This window comes from Aulostomus chinensis, chromosome 22 (assembly GCF_037954235.1).
Source record: "Aulostomus chinensis isolate RoL2024-O1b breed Wild chromosome 22, RoL_Achi_v1.0, whole genome shotgun sequence".
Classification (NCBI taxonomy): Eukaryota; Metazoa; Chordata; class Actinopteri; order Syngnathiformes; family Aulostomidae; genus Aulostomus; species Aulostomus chinensis.
Window position 1 is genome coordinate 5945228 of NC_141341.1, and position 21167 is coordinate 5966394.

A 21167-nucleotide genomic window follows, 5' to 3' on the forward strand; every position below is an offset into this window, starting at 1 on the left:
CTCCCTCTCTCCCTCCATCTCAGGAGCTGATTACAGCCTGGTACATTGGGTTCCTGGTCCTGATCTTTGCCTCCTTCCTCGTCTACCTGGCAGAGAAAGATGTCAACACAGATTTCACCACCTATGCAGACTCCCTCTGGTGGGGAACTGTAAGTACTGCGTTGTGGATACACAGGACCTCTGTAGGTGTGGAAAGTGGGGTTGTTTTTTTTCTTTTATCCAAAAAAATCCATTAAGACCTTATCAGCAGCAACTTTATAGTAAGTAGAACAGCTTAACCCGTGCAGTTAGAGATTCAGGCACATCCCTTGTTCCCAAAAGCATTGGTGTCAGTTTTTCTGGATATGGCCGGTGTGTCCGGCTGGCTCTACCTCCTCCTCATCCATGCCGATGTTCCCTTCATTTACACCAAAGCATTCCCTCCAACCATCAAGACACAACGGGCTCTCAAGGCTCCTCTCTGTCATTGACCAGAGAATCCTGGACACGTGAATCAGGTGCTCACATGAACACCAGGCAGGGCTTTGCTTCCTCCTCTTTATCACAACCATTCTGATGACCCTTTTTAGCGCAAGCTTCACTGCGTGTGGAGGACGAAATTCATAGTCTTTCCTGTGTTTGAATATGCAATGAACCATTTACTTGGAGCCCAGGAATTATTAATTAGATATCCATTCCTAAATTTTGTGTACAAAATACCTTCTTTGAGTTTCCCTTGAAAGTGCTTCCCTGTTGAGTGTCTGTGGAGGGATGGTAGCAAAGATGCCAGTTGTAAGTGGGCTCTAGTTTAAGGCAGTTTTTTTGGTTGGGATGTAGAAATAGTCCTGGAGATGCCAACTACTGATTGGAAGTATAGATTCTTGGAGATTACAGATGTTTTTATACAGCGTGTCTCCCAGCAGGAGAAGCACTGGTATAAATCATGAAATGAGTAATGGATGAATTCCATTTGGCAGCTTTGTTGTCACGGTGGCTCATTGCTGTTCCTGCTGGGACAAATCAAAATGTCTGAGGCTGGCCTGCAGAAACAACTACAATGTGGTCTGCCAGTAGTTGTGTTTTTACATTTTTGAAGTGCTATCGTATGATTGTCTTTAGATTACTTTGACCACTATCGGTTACGGTGACAAGACCCCTCATACCTGGCAGGGACGGCTTCTAGCTGCAGGCTTTGCCCTTCTGGGAGTCTCCTTCTTTGCCCTGCCAGCTGTGAGTTTCTTCCAATTTCAAGCAACCCAGTTCGTAACTCCTCTCCACCTAGCTTGAGATGCACTCATACAGCCTGTGACCCGCAGGGAATTCTGGGCTCAGGCTTTGCCCTGAAGGTTCAGGAACAGCACCGGCAGAAGCACTTTGAGAAGAGGAGGATGCCTGCTGCTAACCTGATACAGGTAATGGCCGTTTTGGGACTCGTTAGGTCGTTTGAATATCTTGTTGGATGAATCAGGCCTGATGCAAACTTGTTTTCTGTGTCTTTCTTCAGGCTGCATGGCGGCTGTACTCTACAGATGCCAAACACTCTTATCTCACAGCTACATGGTACTTTTATGACAGCATGTTGCCTTCTTTCAGGTATGTTTGAAGCTCTGAGTGGATTCAGTCACTACAAGTTTGTGTTTGCCATTTGTAACGAGTGCAAAGTGTTGTGATAAATGCAGACAGAGATCTGTAGAGAGAGGCAATAGTGACCAAGTGTATGGTAGTCAGCCCCCGTATTTTCATATTATTGTGAGGGAACAACACACACCTGCTACCTTTGATCCGAGAAGAACTCCTTTCAGTTGAATTTGTGCAATGGTGGTTTTAATCATAATAATTTTCTCTTTAATCCCTATTTTATTCAAATGTTCCTGCCACCACCATTCAATTACATTTTCATGACTTTTGTTCCACGCAGTGGTTTCTTACATTTTGCATTTATGTATTAATTTGACTAATTTTGATTTGCTTAAAAGGAGAGGAACATGAGAAAAGTGAATAGAAACTTGTGCCTCATTTAATATCAAATCAAAATATATTTGAGTTTTCACTTACATCCTGCACACCTTATTTGTCTCAAGTATCCCTCTTCTTTTGAGTGTTTGGACCATTGATTTGGCCTTTTTGTGAGTTTTTCATTACTTGTTTTTTGTTCGTTTGTCATGTATGTTTTGTTTATTTGTGCACGTGGGTGTCAGAGAACTGACGCTACTGTTCAGTCACCTCCAGCGACAGCGTAACACCAAGAAGGTTCTCCACAACTCCTACCACATGCTGCTGTCTGGGCTGCGGCCCTACAGCTCCCCCTACCTGTCGGGGGACAGGTACGCACCTTGCCATCTCTCACAGCCTCACAGTACACTCAGACAGGTGGCCAAACTTCTACCTGCTTCAGTCACAGAAGCCGAAGCACAGTCAGAACAGGTCAAAACATACAACAAATGTACAGAAAAATCAACCCTCGCTTCCGGAGCTTTCTGCATGACTTTGCTGTGTTTCTAACAATCTTTAACCGATGTTGATTTGAGACCACTGTGTTGCAGGCCCCGCTGCTTCTCTACATCTTTGTCTGCTTAGCTCATACTCTTGCCATCTCCACCACTTCCCAGTGTTTACTCACTGCTTTACTCTTCTGTCTTTCTACCTGTTTATTCCCATCGTGTCGTTTCCATGCCATCCATTCTTCATCCTCCATCTGTTCTCAGGAAGACAGAAGGTCCATGCAGGTTTGTTCTTCAAGTCATGAGCTGTGTTTGTCGTTCGAGGGAAGTTCATCGTTAGGATGGACTTGCTATGTTAGATTCTGTTCCCTTTGTAGGATAAACTTTAATCAGGAGCCGAAGAGAAGCTTATAAAGTCGATGGTATGAATTTGACTATTGCATGATTTAGATCAGAGATAAGATGAGAGATGAGACAAGAGAAGAACATCAGTGTGTCTAGTGCAGGTTTTCTGGTAGAACGTTCATGCTTCTGTCACACCAAGATGAATCACGGGCTCTCTTGATGAATATACTCAGGTGAAACACAGCCTACTTCCTTTGCATGATCCTTCCCCACCTAACGGTCCAAACCCAACCCCTCACCTCACCGAGTGTCTTCATAATCCAAAAACACCACCTACATCTCTCCAAATGTAGGAAAAGCTTGAAAACAAAAAGCTATTTGGACTATTCAGATGCCACAGCTGCAGCTCACCGTCTGTCCCTGGTTTTCCCTTCACATTGTTCACCCACGTTGTGCCCCACAACTTCTTATCCTCCTTCACTCCTCTCCCCCTCCCCCCACTTCTGTCTCCCCTTCACCCCTTCTCCCTCTGCCTTGTGTCTCTCCCCAGTCAACTCCTCTCTAAAAAGCGAGGTCTCTTCCGGATTCATGCCGGCCGCAAGCAGAGGTATCCACGGCGGCAAGCTTGTGCACGGGGCACGCTAGAACATCACCAATAATGACATCGCTCTTAACTCCTCTAACGTGGCTCACCTTGCCTGTCACACTCAAAGATTTGTGGACTGATCTAGCAGCTTCTTAAATGTTTAAGGTGTCTCAAACTTCTCACGTTGTGCAAGTTTGCAAACAGAAATGGCCTGTTATTTCCCTTAGTTTCAACCAGGACCTATGGTTGTAACTATGGTCCACAAATGCTTGAGTGAATCCTTTAATGAGAAGAATGCTTTGCTGATTGTACATAGAGGAAGGTCCAGCGGCCCAGAGAGAAAAGGACCGATTCTGCTTGCTTTGGATTTAAAATGAAATTCTGGTGTTCTTCAACTTGGTTCTGATTTTCCGGTGTGTTTGGGTCAAAATGGTTGATGATTTTGTAGGAATTTTCCAAAACTGGTGCAATAACTTGTGACAGACAACTGCAAAATGGCTGTAACTAGCAAATGGGGACGTGTGTCCACTCTGGGAGCTTGTAGTTGCCACTGTCAGGTTCAGGTTGTTATTGTCATTGTCTGACAGCATCATTGAAAGGGTCTCACAGAGATGGACACTCTGACCAGTTTATCTGGGCCTCATGAAAGAAAGTTCTAAGTCCTCTGATGTGGATTGGAAGTTCAAATCCACTCTGTGGGCAGCGGATCACCGCCTCCACATTAACACCTCCTGATCTCCCTTGTTTAGTTAAATAAGTACACGGCCTTCACATTCTAATTCCTCCTCCACATTGAAATCGTTGGAATATTCCTCCTTGACCTCCCTCAACCCTCTGCAGCTCTGCTTTGATAAGTTTCAGTGCGACTTCCCCTGCAAACCTGTCAAAGCAACCTGTGACACCAACATACAGCAAGTGACTGGGACCATTTCACTGACGTTGTCAGACACTGGAGACGATCATCGGAACCGGCCAGAGGCAAAAAACAAGCAGCCCGAGTGCGCTTGTGATGTGGAAAATTGCTCGCTATTACAGCTTCATGTTGCAGCTCTTTTATAATAATGAGACTCTTGTGAAATATCAACCTTTTGAGCCCAAACGCAGGACAGTTTGACCCAAGTTGAAGGATGTGTGAATTTCAGCTTAAGCTCACGATAAACCCTGTGTTGACAACAGGACAAAAGTCCTCGGTGGTTTATTATGTGACAGGTTATATAAAAGTTATATACTCTTGTCAAATTGGATTCTGAACTGTTTAAGTCAGGATCTGACTCCCGACCTGCTTCACATTTCACATGTATTTATTTGGTTGTCTCTTCTAGGAGAGAGGTTATACATGATTCCGCATGCTTTCCTGGTTGAGATGCTAAACATGGGCCCTTTGATCTGAATGAGAATGCTTTCGGTATTTCATTTTATGTGATTCTAAGAGCTAAAATGCATGTCATTTTCTTCCAATGTTTTGGAAAGATTCAGTGAAAGTCATCCTCCTGAATACATCCAAAATCATTGGCTTCATTTTACAGCACCTTGGAAACACTCTTTCTTCCCCACTTCCCTCAAGCTACCTGAGGCATTTCAGCTCACATGAAATGCTACCGCTACCATCCTAAACTATTTAAATTTTAATTTAAATGGCCAGCTATAACACACACACAGCAGAGTATATCATCGTAAAAATGCCGGAGTAGCCCTGTCGTGCATGATGTTTGCATTGCTTTATGGATCCGTGACAGTGTGTAACGTGTAAGTGGCCTCAGAGACGGAGTGGTCTTGAGAGCGTGCTAGACGAGCAGCGTGAGGAGAAATAGCTTTCCTCCTGTAAATACAGGACTTCGCATTCTGGCCGGCCTGGTGTTGTTGTGAGAGGTGAAAACTGCCTAATGACCTTTTGTGCCGCTACACTTTGAAGCCGATATCCTGATGTTTATTCACTCTGTTGACGGGATTAAGAGAGCGTGTCTTTATTCTGATAGTAGCGGGAACATTTTCCGCTCTCCCAGCACTGCTTTAAGTCTCGAATCAGGTTTCACTCTGGTTTTGCTGAATCAGGTGCTATGATAGGCGCATTAAATTAATCCTCAGGGCAGAATCAGTTTTTAGCATTATTGAGTGGTGAAACTTAATCCATGATAAGTCAGCTAGTCTCTGACCATTGTGAATGTGTGTTTTGTCCCTGTTTTGTCTGTTTGATGGTGCATCTTTGTGATGCCGGAGGTCATGTGTTTTGTGTGACTTCACACACTACTAACGATCTTTTTTAACACGCTCAGGCTGTCGCTCTGCTGCTCCCAGGTTAACGAAGCTTAGTTTTCCATTAAGGTCAATGGCATGGACATGTGATCACTGAAGAAAAACACATCATGAGTGCAAATACAGCACCCACAGATGTTTGACTATTTTATCTTCACTTTCAGCAGTAAAATAGGTTTCCGGGATCGCATCAGGATGAACAATTCCAGATCATCTCAAAACATTCGGAACAAGCCTTCACCCCTGCCCCCCGGCTCCAATGTCAGGCAATCTCCCAGCCAGGAGAACGTTCCTGAGGCCACCAGCCCAGGAAAGGTCCAGAAGAGCTGGAGCTTTAATGATCGCACACGCTTCCGCACCTCCCTTCGCCTCAAACCCAGGCCTCCTGCAGACGGTAAGTAGCAGCAACACCCAGAATAAAAGCTCACCATTTCCACTCAAAAGTGACTGTAAATATCTTTCCTCTCGCTGGATCAGTGGAGGGCGTTGGGGAGGAGAGTGTGGAAGACAAACCCTATTGTGATGTAGCCATGGAGGAAGTGATCCCAGCCGTGAAGACTCTTATCCGGGCTGTCAGGTGAGTCCTGCCATCAACATCTACCAGTCATTCATAGAAACACTTTCACCTGGAAACCAGCTCATGTCATTTACGGTCAGATTTACATCTGACCTGAGCCGATAAACGCCTGAGGTGCCTGCTGATGTGAAACGGTCAGTATTCACATACGGAATCAGACTGGATGGCTCTTAAATAATTAAAGGCTTTGTTGATAAGAAAGATTTGTAACGCATTTCATTGTTTTGACTGGTTATATAACTGTCCACTTATTTTGTTACACTCCTTGAAAATTGAAAATACAGTTGTATTCGATACCTCAGCTGAAATAAATAGTAAAAAATGTTAGTTACCCGGATGTAACTACAGTTCTGCACCCAATCTGGAGATAATATTCCTACTCAGTCTCATGAGATAGGTTGAGGCCCCTGGCCAGCAGGCCAAGGCCCCTGGTCAGCAGGTCGTGGCCCCTGGTCAGGAGGTTGAGGCCCCTGGCCCCTGCGCCAGAATGCACTCTCATCCGGTTAGTGACAGTGGCAAACTGAAGATGTGTGGAAGGTTGGTGGCTCGACCTTGAGCAGTCAATCAGAAGAGTGTTTGGGGAGATGGAATTCAGAGACGAGCTGGACTGCTGCTGGCTTTGTCAGGTGCCTACAAATGATCCCTTTAAATAATCAGGCTCAGGGTTCTTCAGCTTACAGGCAAGAGTGCTGATAACAAGAACGTCACACACTGACGCCCTTGATCTGAAGACACTGACCAGCTTTGTAAGGAAATGTTCTATTGAGAAATTTAAACCATAGTTATGATAATAAGCAATTAATCCTAACGAGCACAACGGAACCGTACACAACCTTTTGTGCAGGCGACATCCCCCACCACACATACAGTTTTCCTCTGATGGTAGCAGAAATACAAAAAGACATTTGCCAGCAAACATCTGGTGGTGATCATGCTGGTCTCTAGGGGGAGTTTGATGAGTGCAGATTAAACCAACGTTATTTCTGGCGCTGTGTGCCAGCACTGTTCATGAACAACATTTGTCATGATGCTGCTTGTGCAGTTGTATATGCACGTTGTGTCCAAGTATGCAGCGGTGAGCAGCGGGTACGTGCGTGTGATAGACATAGTCGGAACTGTCAAAATAGGTTTTAAGTTGTTGTTGTTTTTATTTAATGTTTAGTTTGATGTACATCATATTTTTCATTTCAAAACTGTTGCCCCTTTTATCCATTTAATATTTAATAGTCATTTCAATCTTGAATGCTGCAGAAGTGTATGCATCTTTTCTGGGGGCATCAATATGGTGCTGATGATGTCAACATATCAGATCAGATCTGATTATTGCAACATGAGAATATTCTGTCTATGAAGAACAATATTCTCACGCACTAGTTTTGGCCAGTGGATCATTCTGACCTCAGCCGCTTTGTACTGCACACAATAGGTTTAGAGTGAGTTCCTGTAGATAAAGCAGGTGTGTAAACACCAGGTGCACCAGCGTGTGCACACACACGCACGCACACAGACTCATATGCATTGTTTTAGCATGTGTGTATTCATGATTGATGTCTCTGAAACACTGAATTTTGCACTGGGGTTTAATGCTGAGACTACGTTTTTGAGAGAAGCCTGTAGTTTATCAGTGCCTAAAGAAATACATGCAGTGTTGAGTGTACAGAGGGAAGAAACAAGGCCTGATGTCTCTCTGTGCTACTCTGACACTCGTGTACAAACACAACGCTGCACAAAAGACAACAAAATCTGCTTGTTTGCAGCACAAAATGAAGCTTAATCTGCAAAGACATAATGCTGCACATCGAGTTCTGCATCTTAGATGTCACACGTCACCTGGGTAACCTGCGTCCAGCCAGCAGCACCGGAAGCCACTTACATATGGACAGATTTGTTTGACGTTGTCATCAGTTTCTGCAGCAGCGATTGTCTTAAACTCACGTCTGTTCAGTTTATTTTTCTTAAGCACAGTTCTAGCTTAGGTTTTGAAGCAGGTAGGTGCTCCTATCTGGTGGAGAATCAGTCTTGCCTCTGCAGTGGCCCACGCTACTCAGCCCACCTAGGATTTGTGTCAGCATTACGTTCAGTTTGAAACCAAAGATAAATCCTTGCCATTGGAGAGTATCAGGAATCAACCTTTGCTGAATTGCAAAATTATTTACGCTAACTATGCATGACTCTTCCTGTCCCTCCCGTCTTTGCTGTGTTTTTACATTTCAACTTCCCAACATCAGGAAGGCTATCATATCTTTCAGCGTGTTTTGCACCGCTGGTGGAAGTTTTCTGGGCCGAGAGGGGGGCCACACTCAAACCTGACCACGGATTATTAAAGCCATTTCTTCGACCGAGAAAGAGAGTCAGCATTTTGAAGAAACCCTCAGAGGATTCATATCCCTCCCTCTCCTGTTTTCCCAACCTTTTATTTTACGCTCACCTGAGACCCACCCTCACAAAAAAATCTGCGGCTACCTGCAAAATAAGAAAAGATCGCCTGAAAAAATACCCTGAATGCAAGCGTCATCAAGAACCAGAGTGCTGCGTGAGGGGGAAGAGTGCGCTGATGCCTGCTACAGCACCAGCTGTGGACCAACACGCCTCCCTCCTCTTTCACTCCTCTTCTTTGTTGCACTTGACCTCACACAAATGTGCAGATTGTGTGTGTGTGTGTGTGTGTGTGTGTGTGTGTTTGTGTGTGTGTGTTTGTGTGTGTTTGACTGTAAACACAAGTGATGCAGGTTGAAAGAAGATCGCTCTCACTAGTTCAGATATCACCGGCCCCATTTTAGCCCATGTGTGCACTCATATGAGTGCACATTATTTAACCGTATGTGTGTGTGTGTGTGTGTGTGTGTGTGTGTGTGTGTGTGTGTGTGTGAGTGTGTGTGTGTGTGTGTGAGTGTGTGTGAGTGTACATGAATGTGGCATTATATTTGCAGCCACTGCATGTGTATTAGTGTGTATGGTGTTTTCCCGGAACAGCTGAGCATTTCTGATCTTCCGCTCCTCAGACCTTTGATGTGATTTCTTTTCTCCATCCTGTAAAGTGGGAGTGTTTATTGTGGACTTAGTCATCTGGGTGTGAGAGATAGGATTTCCTGCCTTGCTCACTCCTCCATCTCCCCCAACCTGACTTCTAATGCAATCCATCACAGGGAGAGATGACCGCTGGTGTTTCCCCCTGCATTTTTTTAGGTGTTTTTTTTATTTTCTATTTTTCCAGTGGAGCAAGCATCTCCGGGCTGCCTATCGCTTATAGATGATAAGAACGGAATGAATAACCAACCCAACACACACACACACACACACACACACACACACACACACACACACACACACACACACACACACACACTTTCTTGCCTCCCATTATCTCTTCCACATCCTCCGGGATCCTCAAGCGTGACCCCCAACCGGAGTGGCTCTGTCAGCGACGTGTCTGCCAGACACAGTGGTGCTGGGTCAACATTCCATGGGTGGGTTGTGGGTGGGTGAGTGGGAGCAGCTGGGGTCCAACATGGCTGTCATACTGTGAAAAGAGCAAAAACAGGTGGACGCACTGATAGAGGCGTCTTGCCCATTTCTATCTCCAGATTATTAATTGCTGAGGCAGCACACACCGATAAGCAAATGTCTCGGGGAGATGTTGTCATCATCATAATATATCCGCATGGTTTGGTTGAGGGTTTTTAATGGGGCTGTTTGTGAACGATAAGGTCACTGTGACTGTAATTAATCTTATGATTCTTGGGGTTGCCTGTGTTCTATGATAGCTGTCTTGCCCCTGCAGTTCTCCAAAGGTTTACTGTATATGAAGATGTGCAGCGTGAGGCTTTTTAAAGGTGGATGTGGTGTGTGTGCGTTTGCAGGATCCTGAAGTTCCTGGTGGCCAAGAGGAAGTTTAAAGAGACGTTACGTCCGTATGATGTGAAGGACGTCATAGAGCAGTACTCTGCTGGACACCTGGACATGTTGGGCCGCATCAAGAGCCTGCAGATGCGGTAGCTCTCTCTCTCTCTCTCTCTCTCTCACACACACACACACACACACACACACACACACACTCACACTCACACACATACAGACAGGATCAATTCTATAATCTATATGTGACAGGATATGTTGCAGATTCCTTTGATTTTGCTTCTCTGACACATGGGCTTCATTCGCTGCTGTGCTTTTTCATGTCCTATTTTTATTGTAATTTGTTGTCTGAATCATGACAGGGTGGATCAGATAATTGGGCGAGGGGCCGTTCAGCCCGATAAGAAGGCGCGCCCTGAAAAGGGAGAGAAGACGCCGCCAGAACTGGACCCACTAGATGAGCTGAGCATGATGGGACGGGTAGTCAAGGTGGAAAAGCAGGTAACAGACGTGGAGTTTGTTTGACATTTCAGTAACAATGTGAGTGAAGGGTTTACTGGAACTGTAGTTTTTTAACTTTTAACTTGTACTGTAACTGCTAATGGCCTGTGGTTGATCCAAGTTAAAACCACACCACTCACTGTTACAGGAGTGACAATTAAGTTTAGAGTATTTACTCCTGCTCCTGATATTCACTTTCGATGATATGATCAATAAATTCTTTTCATGTTCAGGTTATTTGCTTATTTCATGGTATAACTAGACAAACTATGAGTGTGTGCTCCAGCACTTCATTACACACGATGATAAGCTAACAATTTTTTTTTTAAATTTACCGTTTGGCCTTTAATTGTGAACAAAGGCTCTTCTTTTCCACTGTGTCAGGAATACAAATGAAAGTAAATACAAGCTGGAGAGATATGGGAGCATTTTTGGCTTGATGTGTGTGTTTGTGCGTGTTTGTTTGTGTGTGTGCGTGCATGCATGCGTGTGCCTGTGTGTGTATGTGTGTGTGTGTGTGTGTAGGTTCAGTCTATAGAGAACAAGCTGGACCTTCTACTCAACTTCTACTCCCAGTGCCTCAAGAAAGGCTCATCCCACTTCACCCTGTCCTCCCTCCTGGACCCAGACCTGACATCTGACTACCACAGCCCCACGGACCAAAGAGACCTCTTCCCCTCTGCGAACACACTCAACCAGTCTGAGAGTGGTAATTTGGAATGACAGTGAACTGTTCAAACACAGACATGTCCCTTTACACAACACCCTCCAGCCCAGTCTAAACTCTTAAGTTTCCTCTCTTCAGCTACATTTCATTTCTGTCTGAGACGACTTGTGCACCCACCTCCAGATCTCCCGTCTGCATCCTGGCCTCTCTGGAGCTGATTCAGCCAGAGGCCACAGGATGGCGCCACCTGGCAAGGAGCCAAAGCTGCTCACCAACACGCCACTTAGATAAAGAGAGGAGCACAAATTACTTGACTACAGAACCACTGTCACCACCTCCTGCTAATGTTAATCTTAAACTGTACGTTGTCTGTATTTGGAAGAAATCAGAGAAATCTCCCCTCAGCCTCACGTCTTTCTTCTCAGCTGCTTGAATCAACTGACAGTTTCCTGACTCAGTTGACAGACAGCGCTGTAAGTGCCGCGCCATGTTGTTTGTTCACTGATGTGGCATCACAATTCTGATGAGGTGATGAATGTAAGGTGCCACCCGCAGTTTGTGGTTAAATAAAGGAGCCGTCGGCACAGAAATAATCAGCTCCTTTGCACCTGGACGCCTACCTTGAAAAAGCACCCAACCTCCGGGGTACAAAGTTAGTTGCCCTGTCGTGAAAAAAGAGCTGGCTGGATGTTTTGATCATCATTCCTTCTCTGAAAAGTTCAGTCTCCAACAAGCCCACTTGCAAAAAAAAAAAAAAAGGAAAAAAGGACATTATTCCCAGTTTGGCTGGCATTTAATTAACAAATATTCCTTTTTATGGAAGGTTTATTAAAGCCAAAAGAGTTAAAAATCCTTCTTTTTCAGTGTTTCAAAGGCTACGTTAACGTCATTTAAACCTCTCTGTCTTGCTGCCTACTTTTCAGATGTGCATGTTCCTCAGACAAGTTCTGCAGAGAAAAAGCTCTCCGATCCCCAGTCAGATTATGCTATTTTCTTCTGCTCATAACTCACATCTACCCTCAGGTCAGGTTTATCGGGTTCAGGCAGTCAGTCCTAACTTCACAATCTTCCTCACAGGAAGTTCTACTACAGGCAGCAGCTATGGAGATGCTCTAAAAACCTCTTCGGCCAGTTTTTCAACAGGTGCATGAATTTCAGGCCATTATCTTCTTAAACTGCATGCATCTTAGGAAATGGCTCCACCACCTAAAGATGTCGTCTTCACTGATGTTCTTCTCTCTTCCGATTCTGTCTCGGAGACGTTTCATGCACAGGAGAAGCTCTGTGCTAGTGGACTTAACTGGAGAGCATGCACACACACACACACACACACACACACACACACACACACACACGGAGAGGAAATCTTAACTTAAACATGTTGGCACTTGATATAAATAATGCATTTTTTTTTTGTCATGTAGAATTGAATCAATTGATGTCTTTACTGTAATACATGCACTCGATTCAGTTTAACATAGTGGCAAATTTTTACGTTTTTTTCCCCCCATGATTTGTTCAACTGAATGTAGGATTAAATATTTAGTTTGATATGATCTTTAAATAAATGTAGCATTTTTTTGAATTGTGGATGACACAAAACAGCTAGTCAGGTTCTCACACACACACACACACACCTTGCAGAGCTCATAGGTATATTTTTTTAACGTCATCAGTCGAAGATGATTCACCAAACTGTATCTGAGCAGAGAAAAACATTTGCGCTCTCCCTGAACGAGACTTTTATTTACAGTATTTGACAGTGAATGTACTTCATTGCTCTGGTCTCGTCCGTCGACAGTACATCTATTTGGCATCGCATTCATTTTACGGAGAAATGCCAGGTAACTTTATTCTTTGGCCCGAAATTAATCTTTACATGCCTACTTGTTAAGAGGCATGATTAGACGGAACGTTGACACCTAGAACGTTGAGGTCATGTATGTGAGAAGGCTGTATTGCATGTTTTAAGTGTTGGTCTGATTATTAGAAACGTTAGGACGTCACGACATGAGGAGATGAACTGTGCCTTCTATGTCCTTGTTCTGTAACGATGCAACTGCATTACATGATAGTATTAAAGCACCCAAAGAAGTATTTTACCTTTGAAGTACTCACAAGTAGGTGTCTCACAAAGATGTCTTTGCCCTCCTACAGCATGTCTTTGTTATTCCACAATGCTGTAAGAGCCGGCTATGTATATTTAGCGTGACGCTCATGGAGACAGACGTAACAACAAAACTACCCACAAACACGTGGATAATGTGTCTGAAAGTTTGTTAACAGACATTTGGGGCTTTTTGTTTTTCTTTTTTCTTTTTTGTTAGCTGTCAAGCACTATTAGCTTCAAGCTAACTATGCATGGCTGGCTCTTTCTGCATTCTAGAGTCACGAAGAAGTGATTTAGGAGGGAAAAGATGCCTTTGTGAACTCGAGACATCGATTGGCGTTTACTTGAAAGGCAAAATACTTCTTTGGGTGAAGTATCACTAGAAAGTAGAGAGGTACTTGAATGCACAATAGCCCACTCTATTATATGCAACCCCCCTCTATAAAAAAAGAACATACTACTATAGTATCATTGTAAATATGCTCGATTTTTAAAAAATAAATATACCTGAGAAATTAATGAAATTGTTATAAAATACCCTTAAAAAGCCTGCATTTGCCAAGAAACTAATGGTTTCTACTTACCTAACTTGTTGCCCCCCCCCCCACACACACACACACACACACCTTGAAATCTGGTACTTCCTGTGTGATCCTGCTAACAGACAAATCAACAGGCAGCAATGGAACAGGTGGAAAGGTTCAACACATCCTTAGGGTTTCATCCCAGCATTCGATGTATGTTAAGTACCCTATCTCCATCAGGACCCCCCCCCCCCCCCCCCACACACACACACACACACACACACAAACAAAAACCCACTCAGCACTTTCTATTCTGTCACATCTTGAGGATGGAGGCATGGACATCTGTATGGTCACTGGAAACTCTGCAGGCATGTGAGCGTTCTTAAGCATGTCACCTCGATCAGGCTTCCACACAACTACCTCTGAGGCCACTAGGGGGCGCTAGACTAGGAAACCAAGTAGGAGAAACCGTAGTTGATTGTCTAACTGAATGCTTTTGCATGACTCAATCTGCACGTTCTCTCCCCCACCCCACTCTTCTTCGTGTCATCCCACCATCCAATCATTCACTGACTTGCCTCCATTTAACATTCCAGCTCGTTGCCCTTTAACTGCTCTCTTAGGCGTCGGAATTGTTGTTAGAATGACACACAAACTGATCAAAGCAATAAGCGATAATGCTAACAAAGTCTTCCAATTCCAACTGATGTAGCTACTGGTTGATGAAAGATGGCGCTCATCAGAGTTCTTATTTTCTAATGTAATCCACACCGGTGATCCTTGAGAGACGCACAGACGTGTGTCAGCCGAGACTAGAAGTAGCTCACTTGACTAACTTATTAATTTATTTGTTTCAATAAAGCTCTTTGAACTGTATCAAGTCTTTGGTGTCATTTGTTCTCCACAAACCTCTTTGAAACATTCCTGAGGCACGTTTTTATTCACCGTTGTTAAGCTGCCCGAGGTCGACACATCATTCGCTAAAGGGTTAAGGGACCAACGTTCACTTGAGGAAGGCTGCGAATGTTACATCACGAGAAGCTTCCTCAGAATGTTTCGTCATCACAGTTCAGGGGGAGAAATCATCGAGCTGGTTGGTGCCTTCAGTGGCCACCTCCATCACCTGTCTTTGTGTGTGTGTGAGACTGTTGTGGTGAAGTCCTTGGGAAAAGTACTACATGGAGTCCATCAACAACGAGAAGATCCCAACACCGTAACAGTGGTAGAAGAGAGTCACATGTTGTTTGAAGGGGTCGACTATCAGGTAGGCAAAACTTTGCTCCGCCTGCCGTCTCCCGGGGTAACGCCTGCCCGACTCGTCCTGCAGTGAAGAGGGGAACCATGCATTACAACATTGGCTTATAACAGTGACTAGAGTCTCCTGCTGCAGAGTGGTGGGTCTCAGTCAGACGTAGACCTGATCTACATGGAAAGGTCTGAATTAAAAAGCTAATTCAGTCGGACTGTTAACTTTGGACAGGAACTCACATGGACAGAGACTTTCAGCACGGTGGAGAAGACACTGATCCCCTTGGTCTCCGGATCTTTCTGAACTCTGAAACCGTAAATAGACGCACGTCATTAGATCATGATTTATGCAGACTTGAAGTTCCTCCACAAAGTGGAGCGCACTCACCCGATCAGATCTTTGTAGATCTGCCTGGTGGTTCTGATATATGGCTCTATGGTGTCTTCGTACTGACAAAGCTCTCCTCCCAGAACCAGGTGCTTGAAGAGACGGAACAGAAACTCCTCTCTCTCAGCTCTCCCGACCACACAGTAGTTCTCAGAGTCCTCCTCCTGCAGCATCTGGAGAGACGGAGGAAGCAGTCAAAAACTCAGGCAGGAGGGCAGGTGAGCTAGAAAGAGACATTCACCTGTCTGAGCTGATCGTAGTCAGGATGAACGTCATGGTAGCATTTAACCACACGACCAGAGGGTGTCACGATGCCGCAGGAGTAGATGGGGTCAAACAAGTCCATGGAGACCTTGGTGCACGGGACCTCCTCCACGTCGACGCACACCGCCGCGTTGTCTACGCAGAAATAATCAACATTTCACTGAATACGGAGGCTAAGGATTTCAGGGTGGTGGTATTGGTGGGGTATCCATACCAAGAGACCCCCAGGCTCCAGGGTCCATCTTTGTCAGACTGGCAACCACGCTGGCGTCTCTGAAGAAACACTACACGGAGAGAGGGTTAAAGATAAATTCTTCCATGTTACTTGTCAAATTTAATCAGTAAAACTGCACCTGGAGACTTTGAATCAGTATCTGATATTAGTCAGACTGGAAATAAGATTACTTTAGTTGATTATTGATGTATACATTTCAATAGCTACCATGTCACGTGACTTATAGACTCCACATTAACACTATTATTTTACACCAAATATGAAACAAGCTTAATTTTACTACCATGTTTTAAGACTATTTTTAATACATTGTCTTATTTCTGCCAATGCTGAGTGATACTAACTACCAATGTAGACTACAATATATAAATATATAACTTAAGCAACCACCTTTATAATGGCGGCTCTCACCTGTGCGAAACTCTCACTGAGGTAGGAGTGAAACTTCCGGTCGAAGCTGAAAGAATGAGCTGACATCCTCCCGAGCATGGACCTGGAAAACACACACACACACACACACACACACACACACACACACACACACACACACAGTCGTCGTGAACATCCCTCGACGTCTCCACGGAGGAAGACTCTCGCGTGAGTCGAGATTGAACTCACCATTTCATCAGCAGTTGTACAGTGTCTTTCTCCCGGAGGAACGAGAATTTCCTGGACGGAAGCGGACCGAAGGAAAAACTTGTCTCGAACTCGGCTTTCTCTCCCGCCATGTTGACCGTGTCGGACAGCAGCAGGTGTTACTCTTTCTCTATCAGGTTTGTGTCTCAGGCCGAAGACACGAGCAGTCAAGCCTTCTCTACCCGTCTCAGCGTCGCGTTGCTTTGACAACGGATGCGGCAGCTTCGACACTCGAGCATTCTATGTCTCAGAAAGCTAAAACAACAAGAACAACAACAAAAACAAACCAAAACATAATTAATTTATCTGACTTGGTCTTTATTGACGTGAAAAAGCTTTTTCGTGATTTCAGAAATGTCACTAATGAAGCAGAATGAAGCTAAAAAGGTCCTCGTTTCTTACGGAACAGTTTTTTTTTTGCCACCAGGGGGCGACATTGTCCTGCTTTGAGAACAAAAACAAAAAGGTACAAACACATAAATAAGTCAGTAAATAAATAAATATATAGATAACCAATAGAATTACAGATATAAGTAAATGTAAAAATTTATAAAGAAATAGATGACAAAATTCAACCCATTTAACATTTTTTGCAATTAATTCAATTCAAAGTGCTTTGTATCAGGCAAGCTGATAAGAGAGGACGGCAGAAACAAAAAAAACCTGGAACCATACCAACAGAGACAAAACCGAACCCCATAAAGACAGCAACAACAAAACAAAACAAAAAAATTGTGTCCAATGCATACAAGAAAATAGAAAATGCTTTAAAAAGAAAAGCAGATGGCCTTTTTTTCATGACCAGAATGTGTATTTATTGAGATAAAGTTTAATGTCTGGATTTGTTTATTAATACTTGTGCTTATTTGCATACTTAACTTCACTAAATGTTAATGTTTTTGTCTTTTCCTGCTGAAGACAATCAACATGCGACGCAATTCCACAGTGCCTCAGTGTCGACTGAGCTCGTCTTGTCTTGCAAACTGACAGAAACACTTGATCCATTAGTCTTACAATTATAACTTATATAGAACTTCCATTTGCTCCACAACCCTACAAATAAGTGTGTTCATTCAGGCTCAAACACTGATTTAATTCCCCTCATTCCCAACATTCCAGGATGATCCTGGATGTGAGATTTCCTTGATGTACATACCAGACCCAGATATCCCCCTTAGGAAGGATGTGTGCAGTTGACCAGGAAGCATGAATAGAAACCCATATATATGCACACATATGAGCACATTCCCTTCCACTGCCATATGTGGGGATTGTATTTTTCTTATAGAAAAGTCATTATTGTTGATTTAAAAAAAAAAAAATTTAGTTGTTGAAATGAGCTCTGCAAATTCTAGTCATTTTTGGACTTGTTATGTCTAAAGATCCAGTTTGATTGTATAATAAAGGACAGGATTGTTGCTGTTATTTAAACTGGCAGCAGCAACGGTCATGGTTTCATCTGCTCCGCCTCCAAATAATAATAACCAAATCTGTCATGATCTAACAAAAATACCCATAACCCCATGAGCTAACCGCTGAACCTCTCTGAAACTACACATGATAACTGGAGTATTGATTGTACTGTCCATTTAAATACGCCGTCATGCAGCGCGGGGCCATTTTGTGAGTCTAGTAGGTGTATAACGGGGCGAAGGCCAGCTGTGAAAACACACCTAGAAGATGAGAGAATTGAGTTTGCATTTGTGTTTTGCCACGTTACAGCTGGACATGATTCCGTCAGGTTATTAAAGCTGTTGTCATTGTCGATTGCTACATGCTAATTGCATCTGATTCTATCTAGATCAAAAGTGCAAGCTGGCGCAGCGTCGGCGAGGCAGGTGTGAGGATGTCACAGCTGAGGAATGCTGGCACGAGGTGATCGTATCATTCCAGGCCAGTCACACACTTTCAATAGCAGGAATGTTACATACGTAATCATGTGTGATGACAATAGCATGACGGTGGCACCGGAGAGCAGCCTCCTCTGTTCAAACACTCACCATGGAAAATGTGTGTGTGCAAGGCCGTTGCTACAACGGAGGACATGGACGTGTTTTTGTTTGCATTCTTTAGGGGGAAAAAATTGTCTCATGGTTGAATGAGAGGAAAAACAATAGGAAATAAAAAAGAAAGAAAATAGATTTGGTAAAGTCAGTTTGGGTAGTGTCTGTTTTCACGTTCGTCCTTTTGTTTGTTATTTTGACATCTTTAGATTCCTGATAGCGCCTCATTTTGATTAACATCTCTGTCAAAGCAAACTCTCAGGTCATAGAATCACATAAAACATGAAACCAAACAAAGTCAAAACAAGAATATAATTAAAGCAGAGATGCAGTGAGAATGAGGGTTATTACTGCATCAGCAAAAGTACCACAGTCCATCCTAAGGTTTGTTTTATGTTCGATAAATTGTTTTTAGTGAGTAACTGGACTGGAGCACATCCACCGAGAGCGGGACCGGAGGGAGGGAGAGGGAAGTAGAGACTCCTCTGGCGATAACTGCGTTTAGGGCAAACAGGTCCTGGGCCGAGGGAGAACGCTGGTGTCGCTGACGTTAAGTGCCACTGAACTGATCAGGTTACAAGCTCAATGACATTATCTGACCTGAGCTCTCTTCCCAAATGTCACTCAAACAATTAAGAGGCTTAACGCGGCTCCAGCGTGCAGCGTCTCCGCCCAGAGAGGCCTGCAGGAGGAGCGTTTAAGAAAGCTCAAATTAGATTGCTTCCACTGTCGTCTTCATCGGGTCGGTCTGTAGACATTTGTCTTCATAACTCGAAGATATGAGAACATCTCGATTTTCCTGAAAGGTTGAGAGTCTGCTTCCTTTCGTCGAGGAACTAAAACGACACCATTTATCCTGTTTCTGTTTGAGTATCAGTTAAGATAAAGGAGGTGATGGAACAATGTTACATGTACGATACGTTTGTTTGACTTAAATATAGAATAGCAGCAGGAAGCGAGTGAAAGAATCGTGACTTGGAGGAACAATGGGAAAGTCCTGCAGTAGCATTTTGATAATGGATGAATCCCAATCTGAAGCTTTTTCCAGTGATGTCACAGCGAGCTCCTCTCATCCTATTTAGAGTGCTAAAGGGAGTGTGGTTATTCTCAGTCAATCAGCTCCTGTGTTTTTATGGTTTACTGCGATGTTGCAGAGCTGCCGTCTGGTTCACGTCAAGATCCAACACAAACACATTCATCCTGTGAATTAAAACGACTTACAGTCATAATATTTGCTTTAGCAGAAACTAAAAATACCCTTTTTTCATATTTACATGTCAAATGTGTGTTGTTGTTTTTTTTTAATTCCTTGGAAGCCTTGAAAAAGTGTCTCTGAAAAGTTGATATTTCTTTTCATCTTTTGTTTTGTTTTTTTAGCTTTACTTTCATCTTTGTCAGTCTGTTGGCGTGTTGTGTAGGTAGGGGTCGTGATAGTTGCAAATATTAAACATTCGTCGGTCCTCCGTCACTAAAGAGAACACCTCTAGTTTTCTTTGTGCTCTTTTTCTAGTTCTGTGTGCATTCCAGCATATTTTCCTGATGAATCTACTGTACGAAACACAAATTATGCATTCTTAGATGATGTTTACACTATAATCTGTGACCTGAAACATATCAGTGTAATTTCTCCCAGTTTAGTGTCAGTGTCATATTCATCCGGGACTACGATCTGAAGATTTTGGAAGTTTAAATTCATGTAGACTTTTTCTAACTTTACAGAGAAGACGATGCACCACAGGATGTAGGTTGGCGTTTACGCAGATGAGGCATGAAATCTCCTCTGTTTTTCCGCTGCAGCTGTACACAGCAACAATGGGCATCTCCCCCCGTTGCACCCCCATCCGTGGAACTTCGTCTTTAATGCAAAAAAAAAATGCCCAAAACAAAAGAACAAAAATAAATAAATAAATAAATAAATAAAGGATTAATAATGTGAACCCTTAAATTAGACGTAATTGCCACCTAAACTCGAAGCTGAAGAAAAGCTGTGTTTGTATTGCTGCGGTGTGTTTTCCTCTTGACAGTTTTACGTGTCTTCTTCAGACGGGAACCAAGGTTACTTTGTTATGTCTTCCTGCAAGCACACACTCCTCATTTATTTAGCCTTGTTTATTCATTCTCCCTCCACTGTGTGATAGTGTATCTAAGATATTCTGGGAATTCTACAGGAACCTTGCAGGGGCACGCAGAGATGGAGGAGGGGCAGATGAGCTTGAGGGGTACAGAGATGGAGGTGGAAGGAGCCACAAGGGTGTGTGTGTGTGTGTGTGTGTGTGTGTGTGTGTGTGTGTGTGTGTGTGTGTGTGTGGGGTAGTCTCTGCAAGATAAGACTCACTGATGTGGTGAGGCTTTAATGTGTGTTTGATGACATGGGGGGGGGGGGTCTGCACTGTGTCTCCTCCTCCTGTACCTTGCCTCTGCTGCTGGGAGCAGTTAGCCCAGATGTAAGGATGGAGGACAGGTGCTTTCATCAGGTTTCTGACCGCTGCAAAGGTCAGAGGTCAGAACAACATGTGCTGGTTGACGCATGGCTTTGCGCTACTGCATGTCGT

The 21167-nt window shown here is 43.8% G+C and overlaps 3 protein-coding genes across 7 annotated transcripts in view; 2 read left to right on the forward strand and 1 right to left on the reverse strand.

Annotated features, from left to right (window-relative positions):
* kcnq4 (potassium voltage-gated channel, KQT-like subfamily, member 4) overlaps positions 1 to 14688 on the forward strand; it is a 44645-nt gene extending 29957 nt beyond the window's left edge. Inside the window, exons 5-15 of one of the 3 annotated variants that reach the window (XM_086194398.1) lie at positions 24 to 149; positions 1099 to 1209; positions 1296 to 1391; positions 1484 to 1572; positions 2178 to 2303; positions 3316 to 3372; positions 5769 to 5998; positions 6082 to 6181; positions 10042 to 10173; positions 10399 to 10537; positions 11063 to 14688. In XM_086194398.1, coding sequence (XP_086050524.1) covers positions 24 to 149; positions 1099 to 1209; positions 1296 to 1391; positions 1484 to 1572; positions 2178 to 2303; positions 3316 to 3372; positions 5769 to 5998; positions 6082 to 6181; positions 10042 to 10173; positions 10399 to 10537; positions 11063 to 11260 — 1404 coding nt within the window. In that variant the 3' untranslated portion in view covers positions 11261 to 14688. The remainder of the gene's footprint in view (positions 1 to 23; positions 150 to 1098; positions 1210 to 1295; positions 1392 to 1483; positions 1573 to 2177; positions 2304 to 3315; positions 3373 to 5768; positions 5999 to 6081; positions 6182 to 10041; positions 10174 to 10398; positions 10538 to 11062) is intronic. The other 2 variants (XM_086194399.1, XM_086194400.1) reach the window with 2 other exon arrangements.
* cfap300 (cilia and flagella associated protein 300) lies at positions 11687 to 16901 on the reverse strand. 3 transcript variants are annotated; one of them, XR_015111390.1, is made up of 8 exons: positions 16595 to 16901; positions 16388 to 16469; positions 15956 to 16025; positions 15719 to 15876; positions 15478 to 15650; positions 15330 to 15396; positions 14965 to 15162; positions 11687 to 12504 (listed from the first exon to the last, which is right to left on the reverse strand). XR_015111390.1 is itself a non-coding variant. In XM_086194405.1 (7 exons), the coding sequence occupies exons 1-7, from the start codon at positions 16702 to 16704 to the stop codon at positions 15016 to 15018; spliced, it is 807 nt and encodes a 268-aa protein (XP_086050531.1). In that variant the 5' UTR covers positions 16705 to 16899; the 3' UTR covers positions 14658 to 15015. The 3 variants fall into 3 exon arrangements, 1 of the variants encoding a protein (XP_086050531.1); XR_015111389.1 differs by having other exon boundaries at positions 11688 to 12504; positions 14751 to 15162; positions 16595 to 16899; XM_086194405.1 differs by lacking the exon at positions 11687 to 12504 and having other exon boundaries at positions 14658 to 15162; positions 16595 to 16899.
* tinagl1 (tubulointerstitial nephritis antigen-like 1) overlaps positions 16503 to 21167 on the forward strand; it is a 42712-nt gene continuing 38047 nt past the window's right edge. Inside the window, exons 1-2 of the mRNA XM_086194402.1 lie at positions 16503 to 16749; positions 18414 to 18487. Of these exons, the coding sequence (XP_086050528.1) occupies positions 18459 to 18487 (29 nt within the window). The 5' untranslated portion in view covers positions 16503 to 16749; positions 18414 to 18458. The remainder of the gene's footprint in view (positions 16750 to 18413; positions 18488 to 21167) is intronic.

Coding starts and splice junctions, on each gene's coding strand:
- cfap300 (XM_086194405.1), bottom strand. CDS start 16,704: ATGGCGGGAGAGAAAGCCGAGTTCGAGACAAGTTTTTCCTTCGGTCCG. Junction 15,651..15,718: donor ACTACGATCAGCTCAGACAG/GTGAATGTCTCT, acceptor CCGTCTCTCCAG/ATGCTGCAGGAGGAGGACTC. Junction 15,163..15,329: donor TGCTGAAAGTCTCTGTCCAT/GTGAGTTCCTGT, acceptor TCTTCACTGCAG/GACGAGTCGGGCAGGCGTTA.